This window comes from Convolutriloba macropyga, chromosome 1, assembly GCF_964194025.1.
Source record: "Convolutriloba macropyga chromosome 1, txConMacr16.3, whole genome shotgun sequence".
In the NCBI taxonomy this organism is placed as follows: domain Eukaryota; kingdom Metazoa; phylum Xenacoelomorpha; order Acoela; family Convolutidae; genus Convolutriloba; species Convolutriloba macropyga.
This window is the reverse complement of record NC_134468.1, coordinates 45,908,007-45,925,877: the sequence shown is the minus strand read 5'-3', so window position 1 is coordinate 45,925,877 and position 17,871 is coordinate 45,908,007. Positions and strand designations below refer to the sequence as shown.

At 35.1% G+C, this 17,871-nt stretch overlaps 1 protein-coding gene across 1 annotated transcript in view; it reads left to right on the top strand.

Annotated features, from left to right (window-relative positions):
- The window catches only part of LOC142349495 (uncharacterized), a 43,743-nt gene extending 26,707 nt beyond the window's left edge, over window positions 1-17,036 (top strand). Inside the window, exon 5 of the mRNA XM_075401092.1 lies at window positions 16,238-17,036. Within this exon, the coding sequence (XP_075257207.1) occupies window positions 16,238-16,488 (251 nt within the window). The 3' untranslated portion in view covers window positions 16,489-17,036. The remainder of the gene's footprint in view (window positions 1-16,237) is intronic.
- Window positions 17,037-17,871: the final 835 nt, after the last annotated feature.

The window sequence follows — 17,871 nt, the reverse complement described above, 5'->3', positions numbered from 1 at the left end:
ATATTCATTCATGCAGTAATCTAATATTTCCACATCATTCTGTAAATACTCAATAGTTAGATCTTTACGAGTTTTATGACTGTTGTCTTTATTAAAGTTATCCACTTCTTCTTGTGTTGGTAATTTATTATGTAGTGAGGAGTTGAAGTCTTCAATTTTTAGATTACCTATAAGATTATCATAGGTAGCTTTGCTACCACTGGTAGTTCCACTACCATACGACTTCGTCGTGGTGCCCAACTCATCTAAACCAAAGTATTCACATGGATATAATGTCTTAGGTTTACATCCGTATATCTTTGCCATTTGATCTAGAGGCATAGCTAAGAAGTTATAATTATCTAAGAATTTAAGACAACCAATGCTAAACATCTTAGACTCACCAGCAGCTAGTGGTATGTTATCGACTTTTCTTTTATCATTATTCTGTTTGAAGAGCTCACTGTATAGTAGGTTGAAGTCATAGCCGGAGCCATTATGGAATATTACTGGAATGAAATTTTGGTGTTTGTATCTTAGATTACATATTTTACATGACTGGTCCTCTATATTTACCAGTTTCGTGACAATAATCTCTTACTTTATTAATACATGTTTTGCTGCAGATATGACAAGTGTTATTAGTTTCATGATATAATTCATCTTCTTCTGTGAATATCATATTTTCATTATGGTTGAAATTATCCTCTGTTTCTATTTCTAATAGATCTCTAGCAAATCTGTTGATGCAGCCTAGACCGAAGTAGTGCTTGAAGTTACTTTGCCAGGTGTAACCCACAGCTATTGGAATATGTTCAGCTATTACATATTTACAGTCATTAGTTGCGACTTCAACAATGCAATATTCTATATCAGCAGTTATAATATTTTTTATATTCTGACGTTTGTGTTCATTTATAAAAGTAATATGTTTTTTCTTAGGACAAACAATCTCTGGCTTGAATGAGTTGTTGCATTCGTGTTTGTCATATTTTATTTGTGAGTTAAACCAATAGGTACACCTATCGCAATAATAATATTTAATGTTATTTTTATTTGGGCGATCTAACAGGGTTTCTATATTTTTTTTAGGGCACAGTGTTCTAATTGACCATTACTCCAAACTAGTATTCCTACATCTTTTCTATCTTTATTAAAATCATTCACTTTTTTAAACAATTCTACTTTACCTCCACCACAGGGGATGTATAACCAAATATTAATATTGTATAATTTCTGTATTCTAAATATATAGCGGAAGTCATCTTCATGTCCTTGTCTTGGTTCAATTAGTTTATCTACATATTTACTTTCTCGAGTTGCATTACCTATGACTGGATGTAACCATGCGGTGATAGTTAGTTGCAAGCAGTTGTCTTTGTAACTTCGTATATTTAATATCGATTTAGAATTTTTGAGATCATCTGGTAAATCTATATGGGTACCAATAGATGTTTTAGTTGGTTCAATGTTTAACTGAATACTTCTTATTCCAAGAAACTCGAAATCATAACCATAACCTTCATATATTTTTTTTCATTATTTAGCCAATACTTTAAGTCTCCGTTTTCATATATTGCGTTATTAATAATATTGTCAGTATTGAAAAATATTTTAGTTGTTTTAACTTCTTCTTTGGTTCTCTTTTTATACTCACACTCGGCTGTGATCTTATATTTAAAACTCCTAACTTTTCTGAACTGGTAAGTTTTTAATTTCTTCTAAAGAGTAATTAGTTGCTTCATCTATATCTTCAATGTAATTCCCACCTTTATCTGTAATAGAAAACTCTCTCATGTTCTGACTGGAGTTTATATCAAAGTCTTCTGTGTTTTCTAGATACTTACGATTATGACTATATGAGTGAGTAGTTAGAGCTATTTTATTCATAAACTCTTCACGACATTCTTTACATATAAACTTAATTTTAGAGTAGATGTTCTTTTCAGTTTCAGTTTCAGTTTTAATAATATCCCTAGTTTTAATAATATAATAATCTTCATCCGAATTATACACCCTCTCCGAGATTTCTTCTTCTTCAGACTCAAACAATTTTTCCAATAGTTCCTTATGTTTGAGATCGTATGATTGATGCCTGTATAAACCCTTCTTTGTTTCAATTGATAAATTACAGACATCGCAGAAGTTTATGACACTAGTATAAGTTGATTGAGACATGATGTATATATTTAGGGAAATAATCAAAAAATAATTTTACGAAAAATGAAAATGAAATGCAATAAGTGTATAAATAAACTTTGGAAAGAATGTTGTAATAATTGTAAAGAATTAGAATATTCTTGTTATGTATGTAATAAAATGGTAAAGTGAAAGTTTATATAGAACATTTGGGATATCAATATTCTGATCCTGATCAATATCTAACATGTAGTATGTGTAATGTTTATAAACATATATCATTATATAGATTTAGAAATAGGAAATGTAGACTATGTATTTATCTTCACAGATATAGATATGGTCATACTAGAAATCAATTCCGGGAGCATGTTTATAAGTATAATATTCAAGAAGCTAATTCTTCTTCTTTTAATTTATCTTTCATGTACTTTTTGGATTTTATTGATATATCTGCGAACAGACTCCGTCTGTGGTTATCCAACGAGCTCTGCTCGTGGTAAACCAAGCAGGTTGGTATGCCACGGAGGGAGTCCATTCCCTGATTTTTTAGATTTAGACCTTTTTTTCTTAAATAATACCAGATTTAGAATAAATAATAAGCTGGTTTTTTATTCAAGTTACACTGAAAAACACTAATCACTGTGTATCCACCGATCTCAGTGTTTTTTGACTGTATACCCATCACATTGTGTCCCATATACAGTCTCAAAGCAGGGATCATCCTTTTTAAGAACTGTGAATTTGGTTTTTTATCTCACTTAGTTTCATAGTAATTCACATCAAAGTCGGGAGACGTTCACTGGAGTTAGTGAGGAAGGAACCCCAAACCTTCCGTTTCCTAAGGCAACTTAACTAGACCCGATGATTTAACCACTACGCCAAGTGAGACAGAAAGTTTAGTTTTAGATTGATTAAATATTGATTAGGGGATATTTGAAAATTTTTATTATTTTAATATTTCTTTATATTTTTGTTCAAGTTTTTTCGCAAGTTTGTTTACGTGCTTGTTACACGGTCTCACTAGTTTTATACTAGTATCTGGGGACGTCCACTGGAGTCAGTGGGGATAGAAACCAAACTATCTGTCTGATGACGATTCATTACCAGCTTAACTCGACACTAGTGGTTTGCACCAAGTGAGAAAAGAAATGATAGATTTAAAATATAAAAGAAGTGAATATGGAGCTAATATATAGTAGTGGATAAAACAAGGAAATCAACAAGTAGTAAAATTTGGCCCTATTCGACATGCGCGATTAGCGTTTGGAGAACAGGCCAAATTTTGCTGGTGGTTGATTTCCTTGTTTTATCCACTACTCATGTCTGTTTGAGTACCGAATAGCGATTAGTCAGAATAGATGAGGTAATTATTTATATGAAAAATGTGCCTACTTGACAGAAAACAAACAATTATTTGGAACTAAAAGACAATCAAGAATCTCGAATGAAGCACGCAAATATTCAAAAAACGTTTTTGAGAGCAAAATTTTTCAGAGCAAAAGTTAGATTTACTGAACGAAACACTTCTTAGGGCAGTAGTTTTTGGGAACAGTTGCGTCGTTGGTCCTTTCAACAGAAAAAGAACTCGATCTCTTAAAATGGAACCTCAATTTTTGAAATTCAAGTTTCCACTGCTCCGGTTCTCAAAGCCGTTTTTAGTCTTCAAATATGAGTTACACAGACTACAGCAGTAACAACCAGACAAGCAGATCAGATTCAGCACGAAAAACAATGGAATGCCGAAGCAAAATAGTGTAGGTTTTCAGTTTGCCAGTTGTTCATAGCGACAGAGATGTCAACAAAAAGCGAGTTCAACCTTAAGAGAAAAAAACTCAGCAACTGAAGAACTTCATGTCTTTTTCTCCGCTGATTGAAAGAACAAGAGTAAAAAAAAGAGTCTAAAATATTGCCTGAACATAAGATGAATCAGCAGCCACTTCAAAACTTAGCGATATTCAATCCTGAGCAGGCAAACAAAACTGTTCAACTGCCCCAGCAAATACAGCTGCAATTTGACTTTTAGAGAACGATTGTCAACTCAGCTAGCCTTCTAACAAGATCACAATATGACGTGCGCGTAATATCCAGAAGCCGATACGTTTACTGTGCTTCATCACCAGCACCCATCAATGAAAAGCATGGAAACAATCATCTTCAATATCCAGAAAAACAACAAAACACCTTCAAAAGATTCCATGAGCCATCACCAATGTGACCAGGACCGCTAGGCCTTCCCTCTTTCTTCATCACTCATTTCACCCAAAAACAGTTTTTCAGTGCGTGCGTGACGTCAATCAACGGAGACCTCTATTATCAGTTGGAAACACACCTCCAAACGGAAGTCAGTCTTCCCAAAGCGAAAAGTGATTTCAATCTCTTTCACGCTCATCAATAAATTCAGCTCCCCAAAAGATAATTCTACTGTTGACAGAGAAATTCAGTGCACATCAAAACAGTCTAAAAGTCCTCAAAGAGATCAAAGTGAGCATTATGATAACGAGCATAAAACAGACCTGATGTCAATCACACTGCCTCCCATTGTTAACTTTAGCAAGGATCCGAGCATTTTTAGCAAGGATCCTGTCGTACAGAAATCGTCTTCTGTAGTCGAGTGTATTTTGCTGTGCAATTTTACAATTTAAATTGATGCGGAATTCAAGTGTTTTCGCGGTGCGTTTCCACTACTAAATTTGAATGTTGTGAACTATACTTTTTGAGCCTCACATTTTAGCGGTATTCGCTTCGCGATTGCAGCGTGGGTTTTTAGACTATTATTTCGTTTAGCGAAATGTATTTATATCAGAGATTTTGAATTGAGCGATCCGCGGAGCGGAATTCGAAATAAAGAGATTCAACTGAAAATTGAATTTGGATTCAAGAGAATGACAAAAGAAAAATGACAGAAAGTTGATCAGCAATTTGATCATATCATATCACAACTTCAAAAAGAAAATTGCGGCAAATTAAAATTAACAGACAGCATGATCAGACATTCAATCACAACATTTAAGTAAACAAACTTAAGAACAAGAACAAGGAAGATTTGATCTTCAAAATCAAGAATGAAAAAATTAATAGTGATATGGCTAAAATTGAACTAAATTTAAAATAAAATGAAATTAGGGGTTTTAGCACTACAAACGACTTCGTCGATAGTACACCTATATCACATTTCACCCTCAGCAAAAATAAACAACGAAGTATGTTTATGATAAAACTAATAAAATATGTACTGATTACTATAAATAATAGAATATAGCCTAAGGGAAGTTTTTGCTTTAATCAGAATCAGTTTCATAGATTCATTCCGCCTGGCGGACTGTCATAGAATTTTGAGGTCCTTCAAAATTCGGGGAGACGTAATACTGTGTTGGATACGTCTGAACTGGTGAACAGGGACCTACTGAAAAGTCCGTTTCTGCATTTCGATTGTGGGCAGCCGTATTCTGGATTGTTGTAACAATAGATTTATTTTAGATATTTTGTTGTTTTATCATCTGCCGTCTCTTTTGTCTTGAGGGTGCTGACGTTTAGGATAAAAAGGGTGGACAAGTTTGCGTTGATGTCATTGATTCGTCCGATTCTGTTATAGATAGTGACGGGCGTTTACGTTTTTTTTTGTAGGTTGCAGAGCTTCTGTGGCTTTAGTAGCTGCTTTTCGTTTGGGTGGAGTCGGCGGCTCTGCGATCACAATCGATGTTTGTGGCAAGACCAATCGCGGCGCGAAATCAGTGACCAATTCTGTGGGAGGCTGTGGCGGTGCGGGAACGATTGTCTTCTTTGGTTTTGTTGGCATGCGCACACGTAGTGCTCTGGACACATTAGGTTGGTTGATGAGGTCTTCTGTTATTTTACCCGTAGGTACTTTGGGTCTCCGGTCGGCATACCATTTCAAGTCTGACTGCCTTTCTGCTTTCGTCACGAATTTGGCTAAATTGGAATTCCTTATCGTCACTTCCCTTTTGCCTGGCTCTTTTATGAGCGATGTATGTTCGCTGGTTTTTATCACAGATGAGCCTGGTGCTAAAACCTCGTATAATCCGTCCAGACTTTTTTTTGGATCTTTTGGTCTTCGGCTTCTTTTTCGCGGGCTTCAATGTCAAGAAAGCCTCTGTTTTAGGTACGGGTCGACCAACATCTGGATATGAGATCACTCTTGACTTTTTTGGGCGATCATTGCATCGTCTTACTGCGTCCCTACTGAGTTGATCTCTAATTTTTTCAAGATCAATGTCGCTTCTTGCTTCGTTGTCCCACTGATCATCTGAGATGAGCTCGTCCCGGCGTACTGTCTCAATGACTAAATATTTATTCAAAATTAGTTCATATGTGAGAGTGCTAGGATCAGGGTCAGTTGAGATATTACTTAATGCTTAGTTATTTTTTCTTCCAAAATGCGCTTCAAACAAAAATGGTGAAATATTAATAGTCTTTTGACGACATATACGGAGTTGATACATAATTGAGTTTATTGACGCTTCTAAATTAAAGCGATTTCGCGCCGCCGTTTTAATACAAGCTAAACGATTCTTGATTGTTTGTATTAGCCTCTCAACTAGACCAATTGCTCCGCGATCGTGTATTGGAGCTTCAATTAACTGTATTTTATTTTGATTACAAAAGGTTTTAATTAGATGACCAATTTGGCACTGTGCTTGATGTAATCTAATCGTTCGGGGAATTCCAAGTAATAGAAAAATATCTTGAAAAATTTTCAGCATTTGCCTGAAAAATTTCAGCATTTGCCTGTCAAATACCTGTGCTGTTGGAAATTTAGAGAAACGATCTATACTTGCGAGAAAACAGACTGCGAGAAAAATGATTCTTTTCATTATAATTGATCCACCGAAGTCAATTTGAATTTCTTCATTTGGTACTTTACACAATATTAGTGCCCTTTTGCTAGAAGGACTAATAGACTTTCAATTTTTACCAATTTTGACGCAGTGGTTACATTTGGGCGTTTTGGTAAGGACGTCCCGATGCATGTACGGCCACCATGCGTGCACCGCCATGTCTGTCATCCCCAAACTCCCATAATGTGTGGCATGGATTGCTTCCACATAGGCGCCTTTTATGGAGTTGGGGATGGCGATCCGATCATCGATGCATACACAGCCATTCCTCAAGTGGAAATCTTTCCAAAAGTTATGTATATAGGGGCTGATCTGACGAAATCTGTCCTCGTTGTCTGTTAGCACGCAATCTCTTACTTCCTTGAGACTTGCGTCTTTTGAACTTAAACTTGACTTAAGCGTGCTAGAGAAGATTTTCGACAGGGCTAAATTGAAGGCATCGGTATGAAAAACGTCCGTTGACGGTGATGTTACTGTGGTTGTCTCAGTACCTAGTGTAGAAGGTGTGGCTGGTACTAATGGGGCTGTAGATGGACCTGCTTCATCGGCGAAACAAACTTCGGATGGGGTAGATTGCTTTATTTGCAAAAGAGTTTCCTCATCGCACTGAGACATCATCAGAACGTTTTGAAATCTATTAGCTATTTGTTGAAAATTTCGTTGATTCTTTATCCGACTGATAGGTAGGGCGATTTACGGCAAAAAGCGAGTGAGGAATGTTGGCATTCACATTTTTGTCAGTGGAATGAGAGTTATTTGGTGTTAATTCGCTAATTGTATTGCCATTATCCGTAATTTCAGAGAATTCTCGATTTCGCGGTGCAAATTCGCTGCATATTTTGTCACTGGAATGTGAATTATTTGAGGCCGGTTTTTAAGAGGATTTCGCGCCGCAAAATCAGTATAATTTTCCGCATTCTATGAAAAGCGTTTCGCACTGCGTTTAATAGCGTCTAATTGAGCAAATATGAATTGCTCGTCATAAGTAGAAATAATAACAGCTTTTTAATGAGGTTCGCGTGAGATATAATCTACCAACCCCATTTTCGAACCAGGAAGATGATCTATCGAAAAATCGAAAGGTAAAAGTCGATCATCCCAACGTGCAAGGCGACTATTGTAAGATTTATTAGCTCTGTTTTCTCTCATTGTAGACAATAATGCTCTGTTATCTTTTATGACAGTGAAAGGTTTACCATAAAGGTAATATTTGAAATGTTCAATGGACCAAACAACACCCAGGAATTCAATCTCATTAAAACTATAACGATCTTCAACTGAATTCAAAAAACGGGAGGCAAAAGTTACAGTATGCAAACCGTTCGGATTTCGTTGTTCTAAAGCACAACCCAAACTTTTTCGAGATGCGTCGCATTTTATCCGTGTTTCAAGGTCAGGATTAAAGTGTTTATTTTTGGTCGCCTTTGCAGTTTTCGTTTTTACCAATTTAAAATGTTGTTTATGCTCATCTGTCCGGATAAATTTAGTGTTTTTCTTAAGTAGAAGTCTGAGTGAGTGACACATTTGAGATAAATTTGGTATGAATTTGCCTAGGTGATGTACAGATCCCATAAAAGATCGCAATTTTCTGAGATTTGAGGGTGAAAATAATTTCTGAATGGCGTGTTTTATTTGAAAATGGTGTTATGCCAGATTGGGTGATACGATGTCCGAGCCATTCAATTTGGTCATTAGCAAAGTGGCATTTTGCTAGATTAATGTGCAAGATTTTCCTGATCAAATTTTATTAAACATTTTCGTACAAGGTTGAGATGATGTTCAATTCTACCTCTACTCAATATTAGGATATCTTCTAGAAAACAGAATGTATTAGTCAAGCTGGCGAGCGTACAGTCGATTGCTTTCTGAAATTCTGCTGGCATATCCGTTAATCCATAGAAACTTGTTTTAAAGCGGTAAGTGCCAGTCATATTGCTGCTGACAATAATAAATTTACAATAGCGGGCCGTATCATTATGGCGATTTAACTGGCTATAAGCGTACAGCGAATCTAATGTTGTAAAATAGGCCGTGTCCTGCGGTTCATTTGACAGTGTTTGTGAAATAGTTTGTATCAGAGGATCGATGTTTGGCATCTGATAAATATTCTTGTGGATTGCTTTATTCAAGATTTTCGAATCTACAGCTTTTTTGGTTGATTGGTCTCTTTTGATTGAGATAACAATTGGGGAAACGAAAAACTGGCCGGAACAATTTGATAATTTTTCAATATTTCCCTCGTTTAACAATTTTTTCAGTTTAATTTTTACTTTTGGTAGCAGGTGAATTGGTCCTTTTCCCCCTTTTTGATGGGTGACACGATGATTTCTATGAAATTTTGAATTGACAGTATGGTGTTTTGATTTACCAATTCTCGCAATTAGTTCTAGAAACTCTTTTGCTAAAGACAGTTTTATTGCGCAAGGTGTTTCAACTGCATTTACTTCAGTTTTTGGGCGAGGATTTGTGAAATCGTTATTCCTAATTCATCAAATAGATCACGTCCAAGAATCGGTCGGAAACCGTCTGCTACTAACGTTATTTTTGCTTTTGGAATTTTTCAATCATTACAGCTGACTGGTGTTTTCAAATCTCCAAGTGTTTCGCCTATATCGCTGGAGAAAGATTTAATTTCTAGAGGTTTTTTCTCTGACCATTGTGATTGCATAAATTAAACATTATCTCCTTGGCAAGTGACATGTTTATAATAGTGCACCCACTACCAGAATCGAGGAGCAAACGGAAATCCGTTTTTGTCAATTTTAATTGTTATATTTTGCAAAGTTATTGGAGATGTATTAAGATTTTCCACCATTTCAACATAGTTATCGTCATATGAGTCGTATTCAGAAATATAGTGTTCATTGTAGTTTATGAAATTTACATTTTGACTTTCTTGTCGTTCTGTAGCTTCAAAATTTTCTACGTTATTGATGCGAGTATCTTGTCGAGAATTTTTTGTGTTATTTAATTTTTTCGACATATCTTTGCAGAATGATTGAGCAGGCCACAATGATGACATGTCTTACACAGAGCAGGGCAAATCTGGCGATTGGTTGGAGTCCAATTTTGACCACAGCCTCTACAATGGCTGTTTGCTATTCGATTGAATGAGTTTCTGCTTGTCTGATCTGTACGGGCATTCGCGCCGCAAAATCTACTGAATGGTTGTATTGCATTGATTGCATTGCTATTAGCGTTCATGTTGTTGGAAGACATTCGTTGCTGATTTTGATGTCCCATCTCCATATTGACTGCTATACTAACAGCTCTTTCTGGATCTATTGTATCACGAAGAAGTTCTAGTTGAATATCATCATCAAGCATATTGGTGATGAAAATGTCTCTGATTATTACTTCCTCACGACTTTCGAAATCACAGTTTTCCGCTAATTCTTTCAAAATGCTGTAGAATTGTTCTACCGTTTCACCCTTCTGCTGTTTCCTCGAGAAGATATAGCGATTAAAAGTGATCTTCCTGGGACGGTTGAAAGAAATTTCCATCATTTCCCAAAGTTTTAGGGTGGAGAGGTCGTAAATGTTATCATGGGGAAATTTTTGTGTTAATAGACGTCGTCCTTCCGTTCCAATACTGAGGTAGAGAAGTGAAACGCACTTCTGATCACATAGTGACCATGGTCTTTTGCCCCACAAAACGCCTGCTTCCGTGATTTTTCGTTATTTTAATTCCCATTGAAGTTTCACCTTACTGTTGTGGATTTGACAATCTCGTTCTGTTTGCTCTGTTGCATCCTCGATGGGCATTTCATTTTTTGGCTCTGCTGGTAGTCGTACGTGTGTCGGCTTCGGTTGTAGTAGTGTATCTAGTTTTATATTTTCTCTTGCAAGAATTACTAATTTCAACTGGATTCGCCACTTTTCCCATCGTATTGGTGGGTCTGATTTAGCCTGTTCCCAAAACGGTTCAATTGAAAGTGGGGTCTTGCACGATTTGCGTGCTGACTGCGCCATGTCGTACAGAAATTGTCTTCTGTAGTCGAGTGTATTTTGCTGAGCGATTTTACGATTCAAGTTGATGCGAAATTTAAGTGTTTTCGCGATGCGTTTCCACCACTAAATTTGAATGTTGTGAACTATACTTTTTGAGCCTCACTTTTTAGCGGTTTTCGCCTCGCAATTTCAGCGTGAGTTTTTAGACTATTATTTCGCTTAGCGAAATTGTATTTATATCAGAGATTTTGAATTGAGCGATCCGCGGATCGAAATTCGAAATAAAGAGATTCAACTGAAAATTGAGTTTGGATTCAAGAGAATGGCAAAAGAAGAATTACAGAAAGTTGATCAGCAGTTTGATCATATCATATCACAACTTTAAAAATGAAATTGCGGCAAATTAAAATTAACGGACAGCATGATCAGACATTCAATCACAACATTTAAGTAAACAAAATTATGAACATGAACAAGGAAGATTTGATCTTCAAAATCAAGAATGAACAAATTAATAATGAAATGGCTAAAATTGAACTAAATTTAAGATTAAATGAAATTAGGGGTTTTAGCACTACAAATGACATCGTCGATTGTACACCTATATCACAGACCGTCAAAAAGTAGAGAGTTTTAACCAAATCAAAATTAAAGAGCGAAATATTTCCAAATTCAGCAATTGCAGGTCATTTCTTTTCTCGATTCTCCAAATAAGACTAGTGATGTGATTGTAATACTGTGAAGATTTCGTGGATCATAGTTATTTTTTATTTCATTGGTCAATAAAATAGATCAGAAACCGCCAGTCTACTTCACTTAACTGGCCACCCAAGCAACAAAACTTGGATGCACAACCCCATCGCTACCGACCTTTAATTGAAGCCGTTTAACGACCGACCCTTTAATTACCGATCGTTTAACGAAAGAGCCGTCAGCTTCTACAGAACCGTCAGCTTATCGGCCGATCACAATCGAGAACCAATTTCGGCATTCTTATAAAACTTTTTGTTTATTAGTATAAGAAAATTGCAGAAAGACAAACAATAAGTAAACAGTAGTAATTGCGGGCAATGGCCATGCCTCAGCGGCCCGTGGGACTTGATATGAATCTATCACAACCGAACATGTGATCAGCGTGCCCTGAAAGTTTTTTAAATTTACTTTAGATGCTCTTGAATTCACAGAAAGACTCTTTTCATGTTTTCGGCACTCTTGAAATAAGTTTCACTTTCGGCACTCTTAAACGTCGGCCTAGTATTACGTCGGCATAGTTGTACGTAATAACTCCAACACAATTCTCACCGCAACCCGGCAGTTAGACCTCTCCACATCCCAACCAATTATTTAGCTGTTGATAACTGTAATAATCAACTGCAACACAAAACCACGCTTCCCTCAGTTTCTATTATTCTGACTAATCGGAAACTTACTGGAAGAACCCGTTTTAACGATGTATCAGTCCCCCAGCTAAATACCACTTACTCAATCTGTCAATTTGGTACCTCAACTAATGTTTTCGACAAATGTGTATCACGCCTCAGGCAGCCTTGTTGTAGTCAAAATTACACTCAAGGTCAATTACCTGGACATCCCAACCATCAATATCATTGACAGTGAGTATGCAATTCCGATAAACCTAGAGAACTCGGATGTTCTTGCCCAAAACACAAACTGGCATCACTTAATGAGCCTCAATGATTTTTATCGGAAGCGTCATAAAAAACAGCCAAATGATGCTACCGCAATAAACAACAGTGCACCAGTTTTGAGAAACTTTGATAACAAGCATTCACTTAAACTGCCACATTTGACAGGGCAAAAATTTCAACGGAAATCCTATCCATTCTAACGAGTGGATCAACAGTTCAATAACTGATACTCATCGAATAACTTATCTGCACAAATCTGGAACAAGAAAATTAAAGGGTTTGGTTCACGCACCTTTTGGTGACCCCTTTCAAAGCCAGATAGCATTAATGGAGCTAGTCAATCATTCCAGTGATCGAAAAAAAAGTGTCGAATGAATTCTTAAACCAGCTTGATAAAAGTGCAGTTTATTTTAATCGTTTTCATTATTATTTGTATAGTGTTCCATGTAAATTTAAACGAAGGAAGAATTTTATGCGAACTTTATTTTTCGCTTTGTTCTTATTTTCTGTGTACATCCAATTTGAGCGCAACATCAGACCAATTTGTGCGCAACATTACAATGTTCTCTGAGTCTAGTATTAAACTGTTATAAGTTTTTCTTATTAATTCCAGCCCTTGAAAAAATAATGACAGTTTATTATTTTACATTTTCAGTAGAAGTTCGACCACTGTATTTTGAAGAAAAAAAATAATAATTATATCTTGTTGTAGAATTTAAAATTCAGCTAAGGTGGTTCGGCGGCCTTAGCCTCTAAATTCCAACAAGTTTTGATAATAATTCCTAAGTATTGTTTTTCTCTAAGTTGGCCCTCTAGCCGACTTTAATTCTCTTAAAGACCTTCTGCCCTAACTAACACATAAAGAAAAACGGGCACAATTCTATACTTAGAAAAAGTTAACTTACACCAGCTAACTTCTAGTACTTATGCCTACTGAGAAAGTTATATCAAAAACTAGCCGAAATCTAACTACGAACTCTCTGTCTTACCAACAGAAAGGAGAGACTTCACTTACAAATTTAAATTGAAAGGAAGCTCTGAAAATCTGCAAAAATCAAGCGGTATATATACTCCGAAAAAGTAAATAACAGAGATATAATAAAGTCCGATTTCAAGATTTCAATTTACAAATTAATCTGATGCGAAAAAACCAAAAATTCACATGATTAAAACCATTTCATACTATTTTTAGAATATGACCCCTATTTCGGTTCTAGAAATCATTATAATTCTAGAATCCATTATAATTTGATTCTAATTCAAATCGAAACTTCTGAGAAATAACACAAGGTTAGTATTTTTGCTATATTTTCTTAAGTTTTCTTAAATCCCCTAAGATAGCTTAAGTTAGAAATTTCATTTCTACACTTGTAATATCCTTTGCTTTTTAACAGAATTTTTAAACATATGGTACCCATTTTTGATGAAATTTGAGCACATATCATACCATGAAATATATCTCAGATGAATGTTTCAATAACCAAAGCAACCCTTTTAACAAATAAAGTTTTGAATAGGAACAAAGCAGAAAAACGAAGACTTGAAGCTTTTCTGTTGAGTGCTCAGCTCCCTGAGTTTGTTTTGCTTTTTGAAAATTTTCGGAAATTTAAACTTTAACAAAAAACAATAAGATTTTTTGTTAATTTTTGCAACTTGCGATAAATTTTGTTTGTTACGAATTTGGATTTCCTTGCTTCCATTTTGGATGCATTGCTGTCTTTCCGATCCTCTGATTATTAAGAATTGTAAGATGTGACAATACGTTGTTGCCAGTGGATGTTAGCATGACATAGATGAACTTTGAGAAAAACCTTGATTATATCTCAAGTTAAAAAGTTTCTTTAATAATAATGGCATTTCAAAAATATATACACAAATTTCATCAAGTATAGAAAGATTTATTGAATTGAACATTAATGTTTTGAAATGGGCATTCAGCATCAATTTTAACTTTATTACCCTTTCAGGCGAAATTTTTGTGTTGATATTTTTGTCATTTTACAACATTCATGCTCAGTTTTGAACTCAAAATATCAGTTTTATAGAATTAAAAATTGTGATTTTTGTTTGAGCGATTGTATTTATACATCTGATCAGTTTTGATGGTCCTTTTCCGGCGTTGTTTTTTAAACTTTACAGACAAAAAAAATTTCCTGAGAGAGTTATGCTATTGATACAAAAAATATTTTCTGACGTCGCCTGAAGGGAGGTCTGCAACAGTTAATTTTTCAACTAAAAAAACGAAATTTTAAAATTTAAAGGTTCCCCAATTTTTAGTTTTTGGTACAAATGATTTGTCGCAGAGACGACTATGTTTCTCAAACTTTACTTTAAAACTTTGAATTTGAAATGTTTTTTGTCAGATGTCCTTCAAATCTTAGTAACATTACACTATGTAAAATGTTATCGCCTGTTTTCAGTTGCTGGCGACAGTAACAAAATTAAACCGACAAATTAGGTAATGTGTCAACGAGCGGTAACAATGACAACCAAACTCAAAATTCCTCAATTCTCAAGTGCAGCTAAGTATGTGTACCGCCATGTTCAATCGTGCTTCTTTTTAAAGATAATATTTGCCACATGCCCCAAGAATGAGACGCTCGATAAAGGTGTTAAAAATTTATTCTGTTTGTTTTGATAATGTTTTGATAATGTAATGCTTTGATAATGTTTTGAACAAAATTGATCCACTCATAAATGCACAAGAACCAATCTTTGGACCGTACAATTCGTTTTCGGTTCTTTGAGAGGATGAGACATTTCTATCGGGAGTAATTTTATAATTTTGTGCAGTTAGAAAGATGTCATCTGACTTTCATTTCAGATGTCTTAAACTGCGAAGTTAACAAAAATTTCAAACCTTCCTCTGAGTATGGATTCAATAGGAAAAACTAATCCCTAATCATACACGTGAAAGAAGTAAAAAACATACATCTTAACTTTTTATTTTTTTAAATTTCCAGCAGCCTGGATCAAAATTGTTTGCATAAATAAAAACTTGCTGCAACTTTCCTAATACAGTGATATTACGCTTTACATGAAATTAAGAATAAAGAAACATTTTTAGAAGTTTTTGAGGCTTGTTAAAGTCAAGAAGGCTATATTGCTGTTTTCACGCTCTTGTTTATAGCAGACTCTGTTTGGCGTACAAAAGTTTAAGGACACATTTGAAAACAGTTACAATAACCAATTTATGCGTTGTCTTTTTTCATGTCAGGCTTATTTTCCGGTTGCATGAAAAACAAGAATTTCAAGCGGTAAATTTAAGCAATTTCACCACTAAGTTGAGCGGTGAATTTAAGTAATTTCACTCTACCAAGCGATATATTTTTCACCGCCTGATTGATGTAATTTCACTGCTCATCTTAAAAAATTTTCCGCATTCACCGCTTATCTTACATAGAATTTGCGTTCAATGGCAGCGACACCTCGACCCGTGATTATGTAGGTGCCAAATTTCCTCCATGCGAACCACGAACATGACTTGCATACTGCTCTTGATTGTTCTTGATTACCAGTTCTGTGACGTCTACGCTTCTACTTGAAAAACTGGTTATTAAAGAGTTTGCACAGCACTGCAAAATTATCCAGCAACTTGAAAATTAAACGTATTCAAAAGATAACTGATTAAGTGGAAAATTTTAGCGTAAACTTTTTTAGTGATACTGAATCCCACCACGCTCATCCTTACTAATTGGAACTCAAATGAATGGGACTGGTTCAGAGCATCTGACATAGGAGGAGGAAAACCTGTGAAGTTTTCACGCCTTGGTTTCTACGACAGAGCTGGAGCCATTTTACCCTCTAGCAGAGAAGGAGATTTAGAGGTGATATTTGCAGTTCTGCGGGAGCAAATGGCAGATTTCAAGAAGCACCCTCATATACAAAAATACTTTCAATTTGACGATTGAACTTCTAAAATTTTAACGTGTTACGTTATTTGAGTCTGTTTATTCATAATATGCGTAGCAAAATAGTAACCACTTGTTGCTTGAAATTTAAAATCGCGTTTTTATGTCATACTTTTAGATTAGTTTTTAGCTTTCTCTGAAATATTTTGAAACAGTGTGAAAGTTATTTTGAAAGCTTATAAACATTGAGGATGTAAAGGAAACATTGAGGAAAATATTTCTGACTATAAAAACGAGATTAAGCTGAATGGTGTATTTTAATTTGGATAACTACTGACAATTCCAATTGTCTGCTGGACATATGTAGCAATAAATTATACTGTTAATCATTTTTCATCGATTCGCTTTGATATCTCATCAGTAATATTATTCAGTTATTGATGGTATGGAAATTTTGTTCGAAATAATTGAAGATTCATATATTTATACTGGTGCTCAAAACATTCAAAATTCCATAGTAGGTCAAAATTCACTATCGCAATCTGTATTAAAAATATATCATTTTTCTGGTAAAATCATAACAATTAATTCATCGGATTTTGATATTGTTGAGGTTTTCTTAATCAGACAAGAACTCAAAAATAAGCAGGTAGGGTAACATGGATAAGAGCATTATTATTTGTATTATTTGCGTTATTTTTTGTCAACAAGCAAGGAATAAACAGCTAATGTTCTAAATCATAGCAGACAGATTGCTTTACATTTGCTGCAAATAGACGGTTGAGATCCACTATTAAAGGAAGACCATTACGATGCAGAGGTATACCCAAATCCACGGGCAGATATGCCCGATGCGTGTATCTCGTGTTCGTTTTTACTATGTTAATACATTGAAAGTGGAACAATATTGCGGAAAATAGCTACTTTAGCAGAAACCGGCAAAAAGGAAGGGAATATCCCGTGTTTGCAAAAGTGTCCTAACTTTAGCCGCGAAATAAAAGTACAAACTTAAAAACCTATTTTTCGTGCGAGTTGTATCACGCATCCGCTCCATTTATGTATCGATTTTCCGCACGCAATGTAGCTCGATTTGGCATATAATCCGCAATTAAGCCTAACTTAATTACTACTTATTTAATTAAGCCTAACTTAATACTATTAGTAGTACTTTATTACCACTTTATTACTACTTATTACTACTTATTAGTACTATTTAGAACTAGTTATTAAACTCGGCCAGTCCCACATTGATATACAAGGCCTTTGATGTGCGAGGGATTTTTCGGAAAAAAATCAGTTTTTGTGGTTGCATGTATTTAAAGCACTTTAAAGCTTTAATTAAATCTTTATTAAAGTGCTTATTGCACGCTCAAAATGCGCGCGAATAATAGATACCTAAATTGAGCGGAAACGTGCTACAAGATTTGTTACCTACTTTTCGCA